The sequence below is a fragment of the Coenobita brevimanus genome, chromosome 61 (assembly GCF_032717465.1).
Source record: "Coenobita brevimanus isolate Jiangsu-jjx chromosome 61, ASM3271746v2, whole genome shotgun sequence".
In the NCBI taxonomy this organism is placed as follows: Eukaryota; Metazoa; Arthropoda; class Malacostraca; order Decapoda; family Coenobitidae; genus Coenobita; species Coenobita brevimanus.
Genome location: NC_137014.1, coordinates 34846154 through 34864012, shown reverse-complemented (window position 1 = coordinate 34864012; position 17859 = coordinate 34846154). Strand labels below are relative to the sequence as shown.

Genomic DNA, 17859 nt, shown 5'->3' with positions numbered 1-17859 from the left:
TATATACTGTACACATATATATATATATATATATATATATACTGTACAGCATATATATATATATATATATATATATATATATATATATACTGTACACATATATATATATATATATATATATATATACATATGTAAGTAATCCCTCCAATATCCGGACGCCCATTTTCCGGACATCCCCCATAACCGGACATTTTCGTCCCTGGATCAGATATTCCCAATATGGGCCAAAAACCGCAAAAAATTTGAAAAAAATCCGACTTTTTCCCGCCTGTAATTTGAAGTTGGCGCGTGCGGCACGGGGCAGCTGTGTTCTGGTGGTAGTTCCGCCAACGTCCACTAGAGCGCTCCTGCATCCTCCCCACTTACTGCCCGTCTCTTGTGTGTGCACGCTCGTCGTCATGGCTGCCCACGTGCTCGCTTTTGTGGTGGTGTCGTACCTGCTGCAGGCTTTCCTGCTGCTCTCGTACCTCTCCTTCATGTGTGTGATGATGGCCCCGCTGCCTGAGAAGAGGAAGAGAGTGGTTTTGACTCTGGAGAAGATGCGGGAGATATTGGACAAGGTGGATGCGGGATGGTCTACCTCACGCATCCTCCGTGAATTCAACCTGACCCAATCTACTTTGTTTGATGTCAAGAGATCCCGTGACAAACTCATGCAGTACAAGGCTGACTTCTCGTCGAAAAGCAAATGCAACGTGGAGAGGAAGGTGATGTATACTCCCAAGTATGCAGAAGTCGACCGCTCCACATTTATTTGGTATCGCCAGCAACGTGCTGCTGGTGTGATGGTGTGTGGCACGGAGCTGAAGGCTGCTGCTGAGAAGCTCACAGGGCTTCACGACGCCCTAGACTTCAAGGCATCCGAAGGTTGGCTCTTCGCGTTCAAGTTACGACATGGCCTTACCAACCGTAAGTCTCATGGCGAAGCTTTGGACGCCAACGAGGATGGCGTAGACGATTTTTGGCACAAGGTGAAGCGCTTGATCGAGAGGGAGGGCCTAACTCTCGGTCAAGTCTACAACACTGATGAAACTGGCTTATTCTATCGCCCTTTGCCTGCGAACACTCTAGCCGAGGAGATGGAGAAGCGTGTACCTGGCCGCAAGCTCTCCAAGCAACGGATATCTGCTTTGTGTTGTGCCAATGCTAATGGCATGCAGCAGCTCAAGCCCGTTATTGCTGGCCGTGCAAAGCAGCCTCGGTGTCTTTGTGGGGTGATGGATGTCCTTCCTGTCGTCTGGTACCATTCCTTTAAGGCATGGTTCACATCCCAGATCTTCAAAGACTGGTTCTACTGCCATTTCGTCAAGGAGGCCATCCATTACCAGACGGAGAAACTGGGAATCCCACACGACCAGGTAAAGGCCCTCCTTCTCCTAGACAATGCATCTGCCCACCCGTGCGACAAGGAGTTGGTGGCTGAGAATGGGTGCATTAGGTGCATGTTTCTGCCACCTAATACGACTGTTCTCATCCAACCAATGGACCAAGAAGTGATTGTGGCAATGAAGAGGCTGTACCGCCGGAAGTTCCTGGACGAGGTGATGGTTGTTCTCGAGGACGAGGACGAGCGCAGGGAGGGACGGGACACACGAGGCCAGCGGACTTTGGAAAACATTCGCTGCTACAACATCAAGTCTGCCATCTACAACTGGGCCAGTGCATGGAAGGAAATTCCTGTCCAGACTCTAGAAAATGGTTGGTCTCATCTGCTTCTCGGAACGGATGTGGAGCACGATTTCCTAGGTTTTGACGTGGATGACTTCCATGCACGTCTACGTGAGCATGGGGATGATGTTGAAGTGAACGAAGTGAGTGAGTGGTTGGATGACGACGAGGGCGATCCTGGGTATCAGACCATGTCTGATATCGAGATCGCATCTTCAGTTGCAGGTGTCAGTATCCAGCTTGAAGATTCCGACGAGGACGGCGACGATGATGCAGACTCCTCTCAGCGTGACACTACTCCAGCCATCTCCAAGCTGAGCGCACTCCAGGAACACCTAGAGTTCGTTCTGGACTACCTGGAGCACCCGGACTGCAACAGGGAGATGGGGCCCTTGGGACTTGCGGAGGAAGTGCGCGCTTTCAGGCAGCACATCATTAATCGTCAAAATCGTCGTTCCTTGCGGAGGAAGTGCGCACTTTCAGGCAGTGCATCATTAATCGTCAAAATCGTCGTTCCTTGCGTCAATCAACCATTGACAGCTTTTTCATGCCTGTGACCCCCGCTGTGCCCAGCCCTGGCTCCACTCCACTGCCTCCCCAAGACAGGCCCTCAGGCTCCAAGCTACAGCCCAGCACATCAGGTACGGTGGAGTCACCACTCGACGTGAGTTTGCGCCTCTCTTCAGAGTCGTCTGCAGTGGGTACGCCATCACCACGACCCAGCAACGCACCCCTAGGTCACCTGCATGCGTACTCTCAGACTCTGACAGTGAATAGATGCCAAGAACTTCTCCACTAGACCACACGGGAATTTACAGTATTGTGCAGTGAAAAAAAAAAACAGTGCATAGTGTTAAGGAATTTCAGTTCTGAGTGAAAAGACAAAGATTTAATGGACTGTCAATGTAATGTAAATTAACTAGAGTGTGTTTTGTTTAGAAAATGGATTTATGAGTGGAAAGACTTAAAGTGCAGAGTGCAACACTTATTTCATTAAGTTACAATGGAGCGCAAGACAAGAGTGAGCAATGTTAAGAGAATGGAATTCTGAGTGCAAATGACTAAGTTCTGTGCAAGACTTCATGAACAGTGAACTGCAAGTGCTTCAGGAACTCCTCCTAACTGTCAGAGTCTGAGAGGAGGCGGGTTATTCATCGAGATGGCCAGTGACTTGCTGTAAGTACCCAGAATGTTTCATATTGTACTGTACTGTATTTTCCATACTTACCTCTAACACCTCATTTCACTCTTTTATGTCCCTTATTGGTGTGAAAAGTGTCTTAGGTGCTATGCATCTGCAGTAGGGAGGTGTTTTTCTGAGTTAGGCTAAGTTAGGGTCCATAAGTACCAGTCCAGGAGCCAGGGACTTGTAAGTACCCAGAATGTTTAATATTGTATAAACTCACCTCTAAAACCTCATTTTATGGTTCTTTTGCATTTATTTCAGTCTCTTATGTCCCTTATTGGTGTGATTTGGGTCTTAAATAGGTGCTATGCATGTCCAGAGGGAGTTGTATAGGTGTTTTTCTGAGTTAGGGTCCATTAGTACAAGTCCAGGAGGCTGGGGCCCAATATCCGGACAGGATCACTATCCGGACATGCCTTTGGCTCTGTTACATCAGATATTGGAAGGATCACTGTATATACAGTCGACCCTCTGTCTTCGCCGGGGTTAGGGTCCTGAGACCCCCGCGAAGATCGAAAATCCGTGTAAAATTGGTGCCCCCCTAAAAACACCCTTAGCCCCCCATTTCCTTCTTTAATGAAAGAAAACCCCTGTGTACATGTCAATAAACACTTTATTTATAATTAAAGTATGAAAAAAATAGTTTAATTGCGTAGGTGGATGGCTGCTCACACCGTTCGTCACAGCTACACTCTCACCCTCCACCACCATTACCAGGATTTTCCCTCCTGTAACTTGTCCAGCAATTCTACCTTCTCCAGCAGGGTCATTACCTTCTTCTGGCACTTTGGGGTGCCTTCAGGAGATGTCTTGGCTGCTCTCTTAGGGCCCATGTGTACAAGCACACACAAGTGTGGTCACAGTGAGAATGGGTTTCGAGACAATTCGCCATCAAGTCAATTCGCAGTCACAACAATAACAAGAAAATTCGCCATCAGGACTTTTCGCCATCAGGACGATTCCCCGTCATTTATTTACATATTATAATAGTCTTTTAAATATACGAGTTTTAAAAGTGGTGGTGGTTTATTGTTTTTAAAATAAATGTAGTGACATCTGTTAAGGCTCAGCCATATCTTTCCCCACGGTTTGCGCCCACTATGGCTGATCAGAATAACACGTTAGATATTGTCATTTGAGATGAATATATACTTATACCTCTTCAGAGTCGTTTTAAGATATACCCAGGATGTTGTAGTACCAATGAAAATTAATGAAGACAGCTACAGGTGATGCTAGAATATAATTCAAAGTCGACTACAGGGAAGTAAAAACACGTTATTTATTGGCTAAACGTGCAACTTATAAATGATATCCAAAGCCTACGCTATTGAATGAACACAGACTTTGATAGATCCCCCTGAAAATTAGTTATCTATCTATCTATTGCCAGATGCCTCAATCCCGTTTGGGGTGGCCACAAATAAATCGCCTCCAAGTCGCCCTGTCCACCGCCATTTCACTGCCCTGCTCCCAACTCACACCCCCCTCTCTCATATACCTCTCCACCCCATCCCTCCATCTCATCCTCGGCCTCCCCCTCCCTCTCACCCCCTCCACCTCACTCACATACACTCTCTTCGTCAGTCTTTCACCCTCCATCCTCTTCACATGGCCAAACCACCTCAGTGTGTTCCTCATAATGCTTCCTATCACATCCACATCCACACCACAACGCTCCTTTATATCCTCATTCGTCAGCCTGTCTCTCTATGTGACTCCACAGGCTCCTCTTAAATAACTCATTTCCACTGCTCTCACTCTTGACTTGTGTCCTTCCAACAACGTCCAAGCTTCACTTCCATACGTTAGAGTTGGTATCACAATACTGTCATGTAGTAACTTTTTCACTTCCATGCTCACTTCCCTGTTTCTTATCACTGCTTTAAAAGAACCAGCAACCTTTCTTCCCTGCTGTACCCTTTCAAGCACTTCACCCTCCAAAACTCCATCCTTACTCATCACACTACCCAAGTACTTAAACGTACTCACATTTTCCAATTCCTCACCATCCAACCTCGCTGTACATTCACTGACTTCACCTCTCTCAAAGACCATCACTTTACTCTTCCCTACATTCACCTTTAGATTCCGTTTCTTACACACTCTCCCAAACTCATCCACCAAGCCTTGCAGCTCCCCTTCGTCTTCACTCAACAACACAGCATCATCTGCAAACAACAGTATAGGGATTTTCCAAACACTATCCTCTCTAACCATGGTCACTCCAACATCCACTACCCTACCTTGTACCTCTTTTATTACCCCATACATGTACAGATTGAACAACCATGGAGACATGACACATCCCTGTTTCAACCCAACTTTCAAAGAGAAAAATTAATTTAGTTCACCATCCACACGCACTGCAGCCTTCGCACCATCGTACATACTCTTCACAGCATTCAACAACTTCCCATCTACTCCATATATTCTTGACACTTTCCACAATCCTTGTCTATCCACCCTGTCATATGCTTTCTCCAAACCATGAAAGCTGCATACAACTTCTTTCCCTTCTCTAGAAACTTTTCCACTAAAGATCTAAGAATGAATATCTGATCTACACAACCTCTTCCCTTCCTAAAGCCTCTCTGTTCTTCTCCAACTAATTTCTCTGTTCTTTCTCTAACTCTGTCAATAAGTATCCTACCATACACTTTTCCTATTATACTAAGAAGACAAATGCCCCTATGATTACCACACACTTCTTTTTCCCCTTTTCCTTTGTACAAGGGAATAATTATACCTGACTTCCAATCCTCCAGGACTCTACCTTCCTCCCAGGCCAATCTGCACATCTTCCACATCCATTCTACTACTATCTCTCCCCCATGCTTCAGCATTTCACCACACACTCCATCAATTCCTGGAGCTTTCCGCGATTTAACTTTCTTCATTGCTTCCACAACTTCTATCCTACTGATTTCCTCCTGTCTTCTCACCTCCCTCCTTCTCCCAGCCATTACCCAGCCACTTATACTCGCATTACTTCCATCCTCTATGTTCAACAATTCCTTAAAGTGTTCTCTCCATCTGCTGACTTTTTCTCCCTTCTCCACTAGTAATCTACCATTTTTATCTTTCACTCCCCTTCTAACTTCACTTCCACCCTGTCTTACTCTTTTCACCTCTTTCCAGAACATTTTCTTACAGTCCCTCCACTTTACACTCAAATTCCTTCCAAATTCCTCATCCACTCTCTTCTTACTCTCTCTTACTAATCTTTTCACCTCTCTCTTTCTCTCTACATATAACTCTCTCTTCCGCCTCTCAACTTCTTCCACGCCCCTATTTCTCATCCATTCATTGTATGCTTTCTTCTTTTGTGCCACAGCCTGTTTCACCTCTTCAGTCCACCAAACTGTTCCTTGCACCCCCCTCCGTCTTCTCTTCCTTCCACACACCACATCACATGCTGCACATATTTCTTCTGTAAATATCCTACACACACCTTCCACGTCTCCCATCTGCTCCAATTCATATTTGCCCAATCGTTCCTCCACTTCTCTCTTATACTCTGCCTTTTTTTCATCCTCTTGTAACCTTTCCACTCTCCTTGCAACTACTCCTTCCTCTTGTCTTTCCCTTCTTCTATTCCTCCATCTTACTTGAATTCTAATTCTGGCCACCACCAAGTAGTGGTCAGAAAGTCCACTCCCCCAACCTCTATACACTCTTGCATCCATTACACATCTTCGCATCCTTTCATCCACACACACATAATCAATCATTGCCTTCCCTTCATTCAGTTCACCACTTCTCATCATTCGCCATGTATACCTGTGGATCATTTTATGCCTGCAGAGGGTATTGGCTATCACCAACCCCCTCCCAGCACAAATGTCCACTAATGCACTCCCATTCTCATCTATCTCAGCAGGCACACCCCACTCACCAACTATTCCATCCACCTTCACATTCCCAACTTTACCATTCATATCACCAATCAAAAACACTCTCTCATTCCTTCCAAACTTTTCCATGCACACTTCTACATTTGTCCAGAACTCTTCTCTCACTCTACTAGCACGATCTTGCATTGGCGCATACACACACACAATCGCCCACATTTGTATTCCAACTTTCAACTTTACCCACACAATCCTTGACCCAACCGATCCATACTGTCTTATGCTCTTCTTCCATCTTTTACTCACAACTATACATACTCCTTCCTTTGCCCTCTCATTCTCACCTACTCCTGCACATATACCCCAACCATACTCCCATTCTCTCACACTTTCTCCTCTCCATTTTGTTTCAGTTATTCCACATACATCCACTTTCGCACCATCAAGCACCTGGACAATCTCTCTCTCTTTCACCTCATCATTCGCTTCCCTTACATTCCACGTTCTGATAACCATGTCCTTTGTCCGGTCCTTGGTCGTCATCGTTTGGTCAGTCCTTGTCTGAGGCTTATTGTTTGTTATTTTAGTCAGTTGTTTTCCGGGGAGGGGCACTAACCCTCCACCAACCCTTTTAGTCGCCTTTTACGACAAGCAGGGATACTGGGGGAGTATTCTTGAAAAACCCCCTACCCCCAGGGTAGGCGCGTGATTTGAATGTGTTTCCATGTTTTGACGGCAAATTGTCTGACAGCGAATTGACGACGGTGAATTATTTTGGAACCTGAGAATGAGATAGCCTGCTGCGAGAGATTCAAAACAATGCAGGGGTGGAGTGGGTGGCACTGCGGGCGGTATGCAGCGTGTGGCGCATGATTTGAATGTTTCCATTTTTCTCTGGACTTCAAAAAAGGTGATTTGGTTTCCCTGGTGACAAGCCGTGAAGAATCGAAACCGCAAACAGAGGAACCGCGAGGACAGAGGGTCGACTGTATATAGATATACATATATATATAGGCAAGTCCTGGTTAACGAGCAACCACTTAACAAGAATTCGCAAACACGAGGTCTTGAAATCTGCACCACCGCCTGTTTAACAAGCGGGTAAAATCCCCCCAAATCCCAACTTACAAGAATCGATACGAGGGTCGCGCCGCAGCTGTCATGTATTTCATGTGTATTAACCCTTTATTCCTGCTCAAAACTGTCTGTCACAGGTGTTGGTGGTTGGTGAAGGTTCCTTGGCTGGTTGTTCACCTCATCCCTATTTTACCTATAATTTATGTTATTCATCTTACATTAATGCTGTTTTTATATTTCAGGGGAATTACCCTCATGTGTTAACCCCATATTCCTGCTTAAAATTATCAGAAAGTTAATTTTGGTGGTTTGGGAGGAGGATGCTCAGAAGCCTTGCTCCCTAACCCTATTTTTCCCACAAGTTCTTCACTTCGTTTAACGAGAATTCAGCTAACGAGGAAAATCCTTGTCCCCAATTAGCTTGTAAGATCGGGACCCACCTGTATACATAAATATATGTAACCATCCTTCCATCATCCAATCCTACATTGCCCCACGATAAGCGTAGGGGCCCAGGGATAGGCAAACTAGTCCTGACATTTAAGATGAAAGTGACCAGCCTCACTCATCCCTGAGTGGCATTACGTGAGCAATAAACCCCAACCATCCCTTGGATATAAACCTTCATTGGCTCAATTCAATTGGAATGCCATAATTACCCACTAAACCACCAGGCACCAAAATCAGGTTATATTGTTACCACTTAGTATACTAAATGGTTTCCTGGTGTACAGGAAACCATTTGGTTTGCTACTCAGTGTAGATTCACCCACAGGCAGAAGGAAGGGAGAAAGAATGAAAGAAAGAAGGATGGAGGAGAGGAAAGGGCAGACACCCAAGAGCAGCACTACATCAAGTGAGTGGATGGTGAGTGCCCCCACCTATCACAAATTATATATATATATCTATATCTATACTGTATTGCCACTTCAGGACAACAAAATGCATATGGGTACAAAATCTGGCTAAGTTATAAGTGAATTTCAACTTGTGAACTTTCTGAATTATGAGTCAATCTCAGAACCAATTAAATCAGTAGGAGAGCAACTGTACACATTTTCATCATCATACCAAGAAAGCAACTGTATACTCAAACATTATGTCCTTATTTATATTAAAAAATAAATAAATAAATAAAAAAAGTCATGGAAATAGTTAAAGACATTTAGTTTACTCGGTGTACCTGTATTGTCTTCCCCCTATAGGCCCAGATATCTGGACAACTCAGTACTGTCTATCTATCTATCTATCTATCTATAGCCCGACGCCCTAATCCCGCAAAGGGTGGCCGCAGACAAAACGCCTCCAAGTCACTCTGTCCCCCACCATTTGACTCCCCTCCCCCCAGCTCACCCCCCCCTCCCTCATATACCTCTCAACTCCATCCCTCCACCTCATCCTCGGTCTACCCCTCCCTCTCCCTCCCTCCACCTCACCTACATACACCCTCTTGGTCAGTCTTTCATTCTCCATTCTCTCCACATGTCCAAACCACCTCAGTGTATTTCTCCTAATCTTTTCAACAACATCCACATCTACCCCACAACGTTCCTTCACTTCTTCATTCGTCAACCTGTCCCTCCACATCACTCCACATGCTCCTCTCAAGTAACTCATTTCCACTGCTCTCACTCTTGACTTGTTCCCCTCTTGCAAGGTCCACGCCTCGCTTCCATACGTCAGGGTAGGGATCACAATACCATCATGCAGTGACTTCTTAACTTCCATACTCACCTCCCTATTTCTCATCACTGCTTTCAGTGTACCAACAACCTTCCTTCCCTGCTGTACCCTTTCACGTACTTCATCCACCAAAGTTCCATCCTTACTCATCACACTACCCAAGTACTTGAATGCACTCACATTCTCCATATCCTCACCATCCAACCTCACTGCACACTCTGTGACTTCATTCCTCTCAAACACCATAACTTTACTTTTGTTTACATTAACTTTCAGCTTCCTCCTCCTACACACTGTCCCAAATTCATTCACCAGACCTTGCAACTCCCATTCATCTTCACTCAACAATACTGTATCATCAGCAAACAGCAACACCGGAAGCTTCCAAATCTCACCCTCATTCATTAGGGCCACCCCCACATCCACTGCCCTACCTTGCACCTCCTTTACAACCCCATCCATATATATATTAAACAGCCATGGAGACATCACACACCCCTGTTTCAGTCCCACATTGAGATCAAAGAACTCACTCAGCTCACCATCCACTCGCACCGTAGCCCTAGCTCCCTCGTACATACTCTTCACAGCACTCAACAATTTCCCCTCCACTCCATATATTCTTAATACCTTCCACATACCTTGCCTATCTATTCTGTCATAAGCTTTCTCCAAGTCCATGAAGGCAGCATACACTTTCCTTCCCTTCTCTAGATACTTCTCCACAAAACATCTTAGAACAAATATCTGATCTACACACCCTTTTCCCTTCCTAAATCCCCCTTGTTCTTCTCCAACTAGCTCCTCTGTCATATGCCTAACCCTATCAATGAGTATTCTACCATATATTTTACCAGTCACACTAAGAAGGCAAATACCCCTATGGTTACCATATACTTCTCTCTCCCCTTTTACTTTGTACAGAGGAACAATTATACCTGATTTCCAGTCCTCTGGAACCCTTCCCTCTTCCCAAGCCATATGGGTACTGTACATGATTAAAGTCACTAATATATGGCAGGGATGTCTTCCAAAATATCATAGTTTTTTTCACACAAATTTTTTCATAAGCTGAAGGAAACCAGCAAATCAAAATTACTGGGAGAAATGAAACCTTACTTTGCAATTTTCCTATAAATTACTGTGGAAGTCATAAAAATTCCAAAAACAAAGGCACCAAACAACAAGGATTTACAATATACCTGATTCAGCAATGTCCACAATATGAGCAAATTATGATTTTGCTACAATGAACCGATTATAATAAAACAGTAAAAGTCCATTAATCCGAATGGCAGTGGACCGAGACTCATTCGGATTATCAGATTTTTTAAATTTTTGGGTGGGACCCCTAAGACATTTAATTTCACGTTTAAACTGAAATTTTACCAAATGGATCACTTCTCGCTCACTCATAATACAATATGGCACATATTAACATTACATATTACACAAACTTTTTACTTAATAATGTATTACTGAAGACACGAACTGTAATTGGTAAATTAAGAGATGTTATGGGTTGTTTAACTCACCAGTAATGCGCAGTGTTGAAAACAGCAGTTGTAGGCAGGTAAATCCAATTACAGAGAGGAAGTCCAGGGTTAATAATCATATGCACATAGTGTAAAAGAACACAAACTTATTATGTATTACTGTGGAAAATTCCTTAAACCCACGGTACGCTGTCAGACAATTCGCCATCACAATATGGACGATTCCCAATCATTCTATAAATATACTTAAATATATTTATTACTGATTATCTGATACTTTAATAACTCAATTTTCAGGGGGATCTATCAAAGTCTATGTTAATTCAATAGCGTAGGCTTTGGATATCATTTATAAGTTGCACTTTAGACAATAATTAACTTGTTTCTACCTCGCTGTAGTTGACTTTGAACTATATTCTACCGTCACCTGTAGCTGTCTTCATTAATTTCCATTGGTACTACAACCTCCTGGGTGTATTTTAAAATGACTCTGAAGAAATACAAGTTTGCTGTACTCAAAAACTAGTGTACTTGCTAAATAAACTGATACAGGTCTCCCTTGTTTTACGATTGGTATGAAATCCTAGAAAGGCAATTGTAAACCGAAATATCGTAAAGTGAAATTAAGGTTTAATGGGATAAATAGGGATGCGTTCCTGGATTCGTGTATAAGGAACCCAAGACCCATACAAGTGATCTAATATGCAATAATAATGATGATGTTTTATGTATTGTAGAGTCGTGCTTGTCTCCCCAGCTTTCTTAATGTTGACAGCATGCTTTATTACAGTCGATTCAGTCAACTGTGCAAAGACTCATGGAACGAGCGATGGAGTTTGCCCCCTCACCTGCTTCATGCTGCTTCACAATATTAAGTTTAGACTCCAGGGTTAAGGACGTTCTTGCTTTCTTTGGCTTCATATCACCAGCACCACATGTTGCAGGGCATTTACAAGACATCACGGTGGTGGCACTAGGGGTGCAAAATATGAAGAACAGGAGAAATAGTAATATCATGGGCACTGATGCACACAGATGCACAGAGGCTGAATGCTGAACAAGCATGCGGGTGAGACAGGCAAAAGCGCGGGAAACTGTGTGGGTGGGGCAGGTATGCCACGCATCTCTCAGCTGATCTGCCTGTGAGTGCAGGATTTCCACATGCCCAATCGTAAATGCGAGGGAGCTCAATCGTAAAATGAACACTTGGTACTAAAGAAAAAGGATTGTAAATGCAAAATACTGTATTGTAAAACGATACAACGTAAAACGAGGGAGACCTGTATGTAAATAAACGATGGGGAATCGTCCAGACGACGAATTGTCTTGCTATTGTTGTGATGGTGAACTGACGACGGCGAATTGTCCCGAAACCATCCAAAAGTGGTCAGTTGTTTACGAGGAGTTGCCAATCCATGCATTACCTGATCCATGACCACACCACTCGGCACTTCCATGCATTTGGCTTCCAGGTTGAATTTTTTAATTTTGATTTTTTTTACTTTTGAGTTTTTGTCAGCCTTCTTCAAAAATTCGGATTATTGGGATTTTCAGATTATTGGTGTTCGGATTAATAGACTTTTATCGTAATAAAACTGCAACCCCCTCTCCTTGAACTGTCATTACAAAGAAAGAAAATCACGATTTTAACATGTGCTGTTTATTTTAGCTACCAATCAATTGTACGACGGGTTTCATACAATTAAGGATTCTGTGCTGATGGTCTATAGTTCCTGGAGGGTGGAGGTGAAAGGCCCCCATTAGTGCCCAAACTTATGATTTTAACCCTTTCATAAACCCTAAATTACAAAATTATTCAGGGTGTCCCATGAGGTTTGGGCATAACTTTGGGAAGTCAGAGGTGAGTTAATCTGAAGTAAAAATTGCTGTATCAACATGGGCCTAAATCTTAACTGTTATTGAGCTACAGTTACTGACGACCTTTTGAAAAAAGTTTCCCTCATAATTTACCCATAAGGCTATCAGTAGCTGTAGCTCCATATGGTTGAGATCTGGACCTCTAATGAAAGAACATTTTTTTTTTTTTTTTTTAACTGTACTTTAAATACCCTCATTTATCAATTTCCAAAGTTATGCCCTTTCCTTTTAGGATGTCCTGTTATTTACTATGAAAGTACAAATCATACTCTACAACCAGTTCATAGCAGCTATTTATAAAATGGAAAAAAAAAGGAAAACAGCACCTTTAAAGAATACAATACATTCATTCATCATTCATTCATCATCCAATCCTAAGTTGCCCCATGAGATGCATAGGAGCCTGCAGCTAGGCAAGTTGGTCCTGACATTTAAGATGAGAATGACCAGCCTCACTCATCCCTGAGTAGCATTACGTGAGCAATAAACCCCAACCACCCCTTGGAAATAAACCTTCACTGGCTCAATCCGATTGGAGTGCCATAATTACCCACTAACCACCAGTCACCATTTTTTGGTTATACGATTACCACCCAGCACAGTAAATGGTTTCCTGGTGTACAGGAAACCATTTGGCTTGTCACTCAATGTAGAGTCACCCACAGGCAGAAAGAATAGGAAAGAATGAAGTAAAGAAAGACAGCAGAGGGAGTCTAAAGTCACCCACAGGCAGAAGGACGAGGAAAGAATGAGGGAAAAAAAGACAGAAGAGGATGGAAGGAAAGAAGGATGAAGGAGAGGAAAGGGCAGACATCCGAGAGCAGCACTACATCGAGTGAGTGGACGTGAGGATATAATAGATCAGTTAAATGAGAGCATAACTGATTATTAACAAAGATGAACAATGCCCATTATTGGGTACAGTACTTCTGCATGATGGAAAACAATTATCATCTTGGCATTACTTAATCTGTGGCTTCACCCATCCACACACCAACACATAACACTCAACTCCTGCCTCACCTGGACATGTCTGGCTCGTTCTACAGCTGAGCAGTTGTTTTCTGAAGAAACGAAGATCAGGTGATTCTGTAGGCTGAGTGAGGGTGGTGGAGGTTCAGTTTCATTACACACATTCCACTCCAGTGCATCAGAAACTGGCAAGTATATCTGGACACAAAATCTTCATATAAGCATACCTTGATGACAAATTTGGTAACATATAAGTGTATAAGCATACCATGATGACCAATTTGATAACATACAAGCAGGGTGTCAACAGAAAGGTGATACTGTACAGAATGTCTCTATACTAATACTGAAAATAACAGCATCCTACTGCAGCCAATCAATATGCAGTTACTAATAAAGTACTACAGAACATACCTGTATGCCATGATTCAATATCACAAAATATCACACTTTCCATACACAAAGCATTTAGCTTCCCCAAAACATACAGACTTCCTTCAATGTCATCTGAGGTACCAGCTCTCTGAACTACTTCTAATCACTTCCAATCCTCATAACTAAGCAAGTTTCTTGACTATCACCTCTGTGCTTACACAATGGTACTCTAGGCAGCAAAAATTATCAACACATTCATGATACAACAGCCATATGTATAAAATACTCTTTCCGGTCCTTTCAATCTTGGGTGGACCAAAATTTGTTCACAGATGGCACACTCCATTTATCTACAGCCTGACACCATAATCCCGTAAGGAGTAGCAGCTTGTCTTTGAGTGGTTTTACAGGGAGGGGCACTAACCCTCTAACAAACCACTTGCTGACATGTAAGGAACAAGCATCAGTTGGTTATGTGGTTACCACCCAGTGCTGTAAATGGTTTCCTGGCTTACAGGAAACCATTAGGCTTGTCATTCAATGTAAAGCCACCTGAAAAGGAGAGAAAAGCAATAAAAAGTAACAGGGAAGATGGGAGAAATAGGAAGAAAGGAGGACAGACACACAAAAAGAATGATATAGGTGAAGCAAGGAGTAGGCAGCACTACATCATGAGTGAATGATGATGGGAAATAGGAAGAGAGGAGGAGAGACACAGAAAACAAATGATAGGGGCGAAGAAAGAAGTAGGCAGCACTACATCAAGTGGATGTTGATGGTCATCACCACCCACCACCAATATATCTATCTATCTATCTACTGCCGGACACCTCAATCCCGTAAGGGGTGGCCACAAACAAATCACCTCCATGTTGCCCCGTCCCCTGCCATTTCACTGCCTTGCTTCCAGTTAACACCCCCCTCTCTCATATACCTCCCCATTCCATCCCTCCATCTCATCCTTGGCCTTCCTCCCCCCATCTCCCCCACTCCACTTCACTCACATACACTCTCCTCATCAGTTTCTTGCTCTCCATCCTCTCCACATGGCCAAACCACCTCAATGTTTTTCCTAACGCTTCCTATCACATTCACGTCCACACCACAATGCTCCTTCACTTCCTCATTTATCAGTCTGTCTCTCCATATGACTCCACATGCTCCACTTAAATAACTCATTTCCAGTGCTCTCATTCTTGACTTCTGTCCCTCCAACAACATCCAAGCTTCACTTCCATACGTCACAGTTGGTACCACAATACTATCATGCAGTAACTTTTTCACTTCCATGCTCACTTCCCTATTTCTTATCACTGCTTTCAAGGAACTAGCAACTTTTCTTCCTTGTTATATCCTTGTAAGCACTTCACCCTCTGAACTTCCATCCTTACTCATTACACTACCGAAGTACTTAAATGCATTCACATTTCCTATTTCCTCTTCATCCAACCTCACTGTACATTCACTGACTTCATTTCTCTCGAAGACTGCAACTTTACTCTTCCCTACGTTCTCCTTTAGATTCCATTTCTTACACACTTTCCCAAGCTCATCCACCAACCACTGCAGCTCCCATTCGTCTTCACTTGACAACACAGTATCATCTGCAAACAACAGTACAGGGAGTTTCCAAACAATGCCCTCTCTCATTAGGGCTGCTCCAACATCCACTGCCCTACCTTGTACTGTATCTCTTTTATAACCCCATCTATATACAGAGTGACAAACCATGAAGACATGACACATCCCTGTTTCAATCCAACCTTCAAATAGAAAAATTCACTCAGTTCACTATCCACATGCACTGCAGCCTTAGCACCCTCATACAAACCGGTACTCTTCATGGCGTTCAGCAACTTCCCATTTACTCCATGTATTCTTAATACTTTCCACAATCCTTGTCTATCCACCCTGTCATATGGTTTCTCCAAATCCATAAAGCTGCATACAACTTCTTTCTCTTCTCTAGAAACTTTTCCACTAAAGACATAAGAATGAATATATGAACTACACAACCTCTTCCCTTTCTAAAACCTCCCTGTTCTTCAACTAATTCCTCTGTTATTTCCCTAACTCTGTCAATAGGTATCCTACCATATACTTTTCGTACTACACCACTCATAACTGGTAATACCCTCCAATCTACATAGCACATAACTGTATCTTTTATGTATGGTACCCACCTTCCACAAACACCATTCAAGCACAGTCCACATGAAGAGTCCTGTCACCTCTCCTGTTTTCTCTCTTCATGGACTCTGACAATCAATGTGGTGAATCTGCAGCAACCAACACTAATGACACTGATTTATGGGTAAATAATGTCTTTAGAGTGTGTCGTAGTGGATTCAGCACAATGATCATCAAGTTGATAAAGAGAAAAAAGGGGAAAAGTGACAGGATTTTTTATGCTAACCAAACAATGGAGCATCATGACAGCTGTATCTCTAGCACTCAGCCTCAATAAACATTAAAAAACTGTTACTGTGTTAACTTACTGCAGAGCTTTCATCCTCCGCCACATCAGAGATCTCAGGGTAGAAAAGCACACAGTACTTTTCTGAACTTGACTCATTCACTCTGCTGTTCAAAATACCACAAACTGCAGTGTCACCTGCAACCTGCCAAGCAAAGAACATAAATTACCAATAAGCCATGAATATTATGACGTGAAAATATACAAATAAATAAAAGTAAAATTACCTTGAACTATATATACCATACATATATATATATATATATATATATTAAAATTACCTTGAACTATATATACCATACATATATATATATATATATATATATATATATTTTGGTGCCTGGTGGTGTAGTGGGTAATTATTGCACTCCAGTAGGATTGAGCCGGTGAAGGTTTATATCCAAGGAATGGTTGGGGTTGACTGCTCATGTAATGCCACTCAGGGATGAGTGAGGCTGGTCACTCTCATCTTAAATGTCGGGACCAACTGCCTACACCGCGCTCCTACGCTCCTCAAGGGGCAATGTAGGATTGGATGATGGCTATGGATATATATATATATATATATATATATATGCAGTATATGTATGTATGTATGTAAGTATATACAGTATATTTAGGATGAATATACAGGAAAGAAAAGGAAACTGTACTTTGTCTCTGTTGATTTGGAGAAGGCCTCTGACAGAGTTCCTTGAGAAATGGTGAAGTGGGCAATGAGAAAGTGTGGGATGGTTATGGCCATGTATGTGGGTGCTTGCACTCAAGCAGGAGCGACTGGAGATTTGACTTATGAGTTTTCCGTGAATGCTGGCATTTACCAGGGGTCAGTTTTGAGTCCCTTGTTGTTCATCATGGTACTTGATGCCCTCTCACATGACTTCAGAAATGGACTCCTGTGGGAGATGTTGTATACTGATAATTTGGTGTTGACTGCAGAGAATGAAAGGGAGGCAAAGGAAAGATTCAGGAAGTGGAGAAATGGTATGGGGCACAAGGGCTTCAGAGTAAATGCAAAACAACAGTGATGGTATCTATGGCTGGTGGCAGTACTGTCAAAGAAGAGGGAGCGTGGTCATGTGCAATTTGCCACAAGACCATGGAAAGTAATTCCATCTTTTGCAGTGTCTGTGATAAGTGGGTGCATAAGAGATGTAGTGGTATTAGAGGGAAACTGCGAGATAATGCTGCTTT

General features: G+C 43.0%; 1 protein-coding gene across 1 annotated transcript in view; it reads right to left on the bottom strand.

Annotated features, from left to right (window-relative positions):
* The window catches only part of LOC145403744 (signal peptide peptidase-like 2B), a 173895-nt gene that overhangs the window by 155134 nt on the left and 902 nt on the right, over positions 1-17859 (bottom strand). Inside the window, exons 2-3 of the mRNA XM_080275422.1 lie at positions 16688-16810; positions 13866-14012 (exon numbers count right to left, since the gene is read on the bottom strand). Of these exons, the coding sequence (XP_080131548.1) occupies positions 13866-14012; positions 16688-16810 (270 nt within the window). The remainder of the gene's footprint in view (positions 1-13865; positions 14013-16687; positions 16811-17859) is intronic.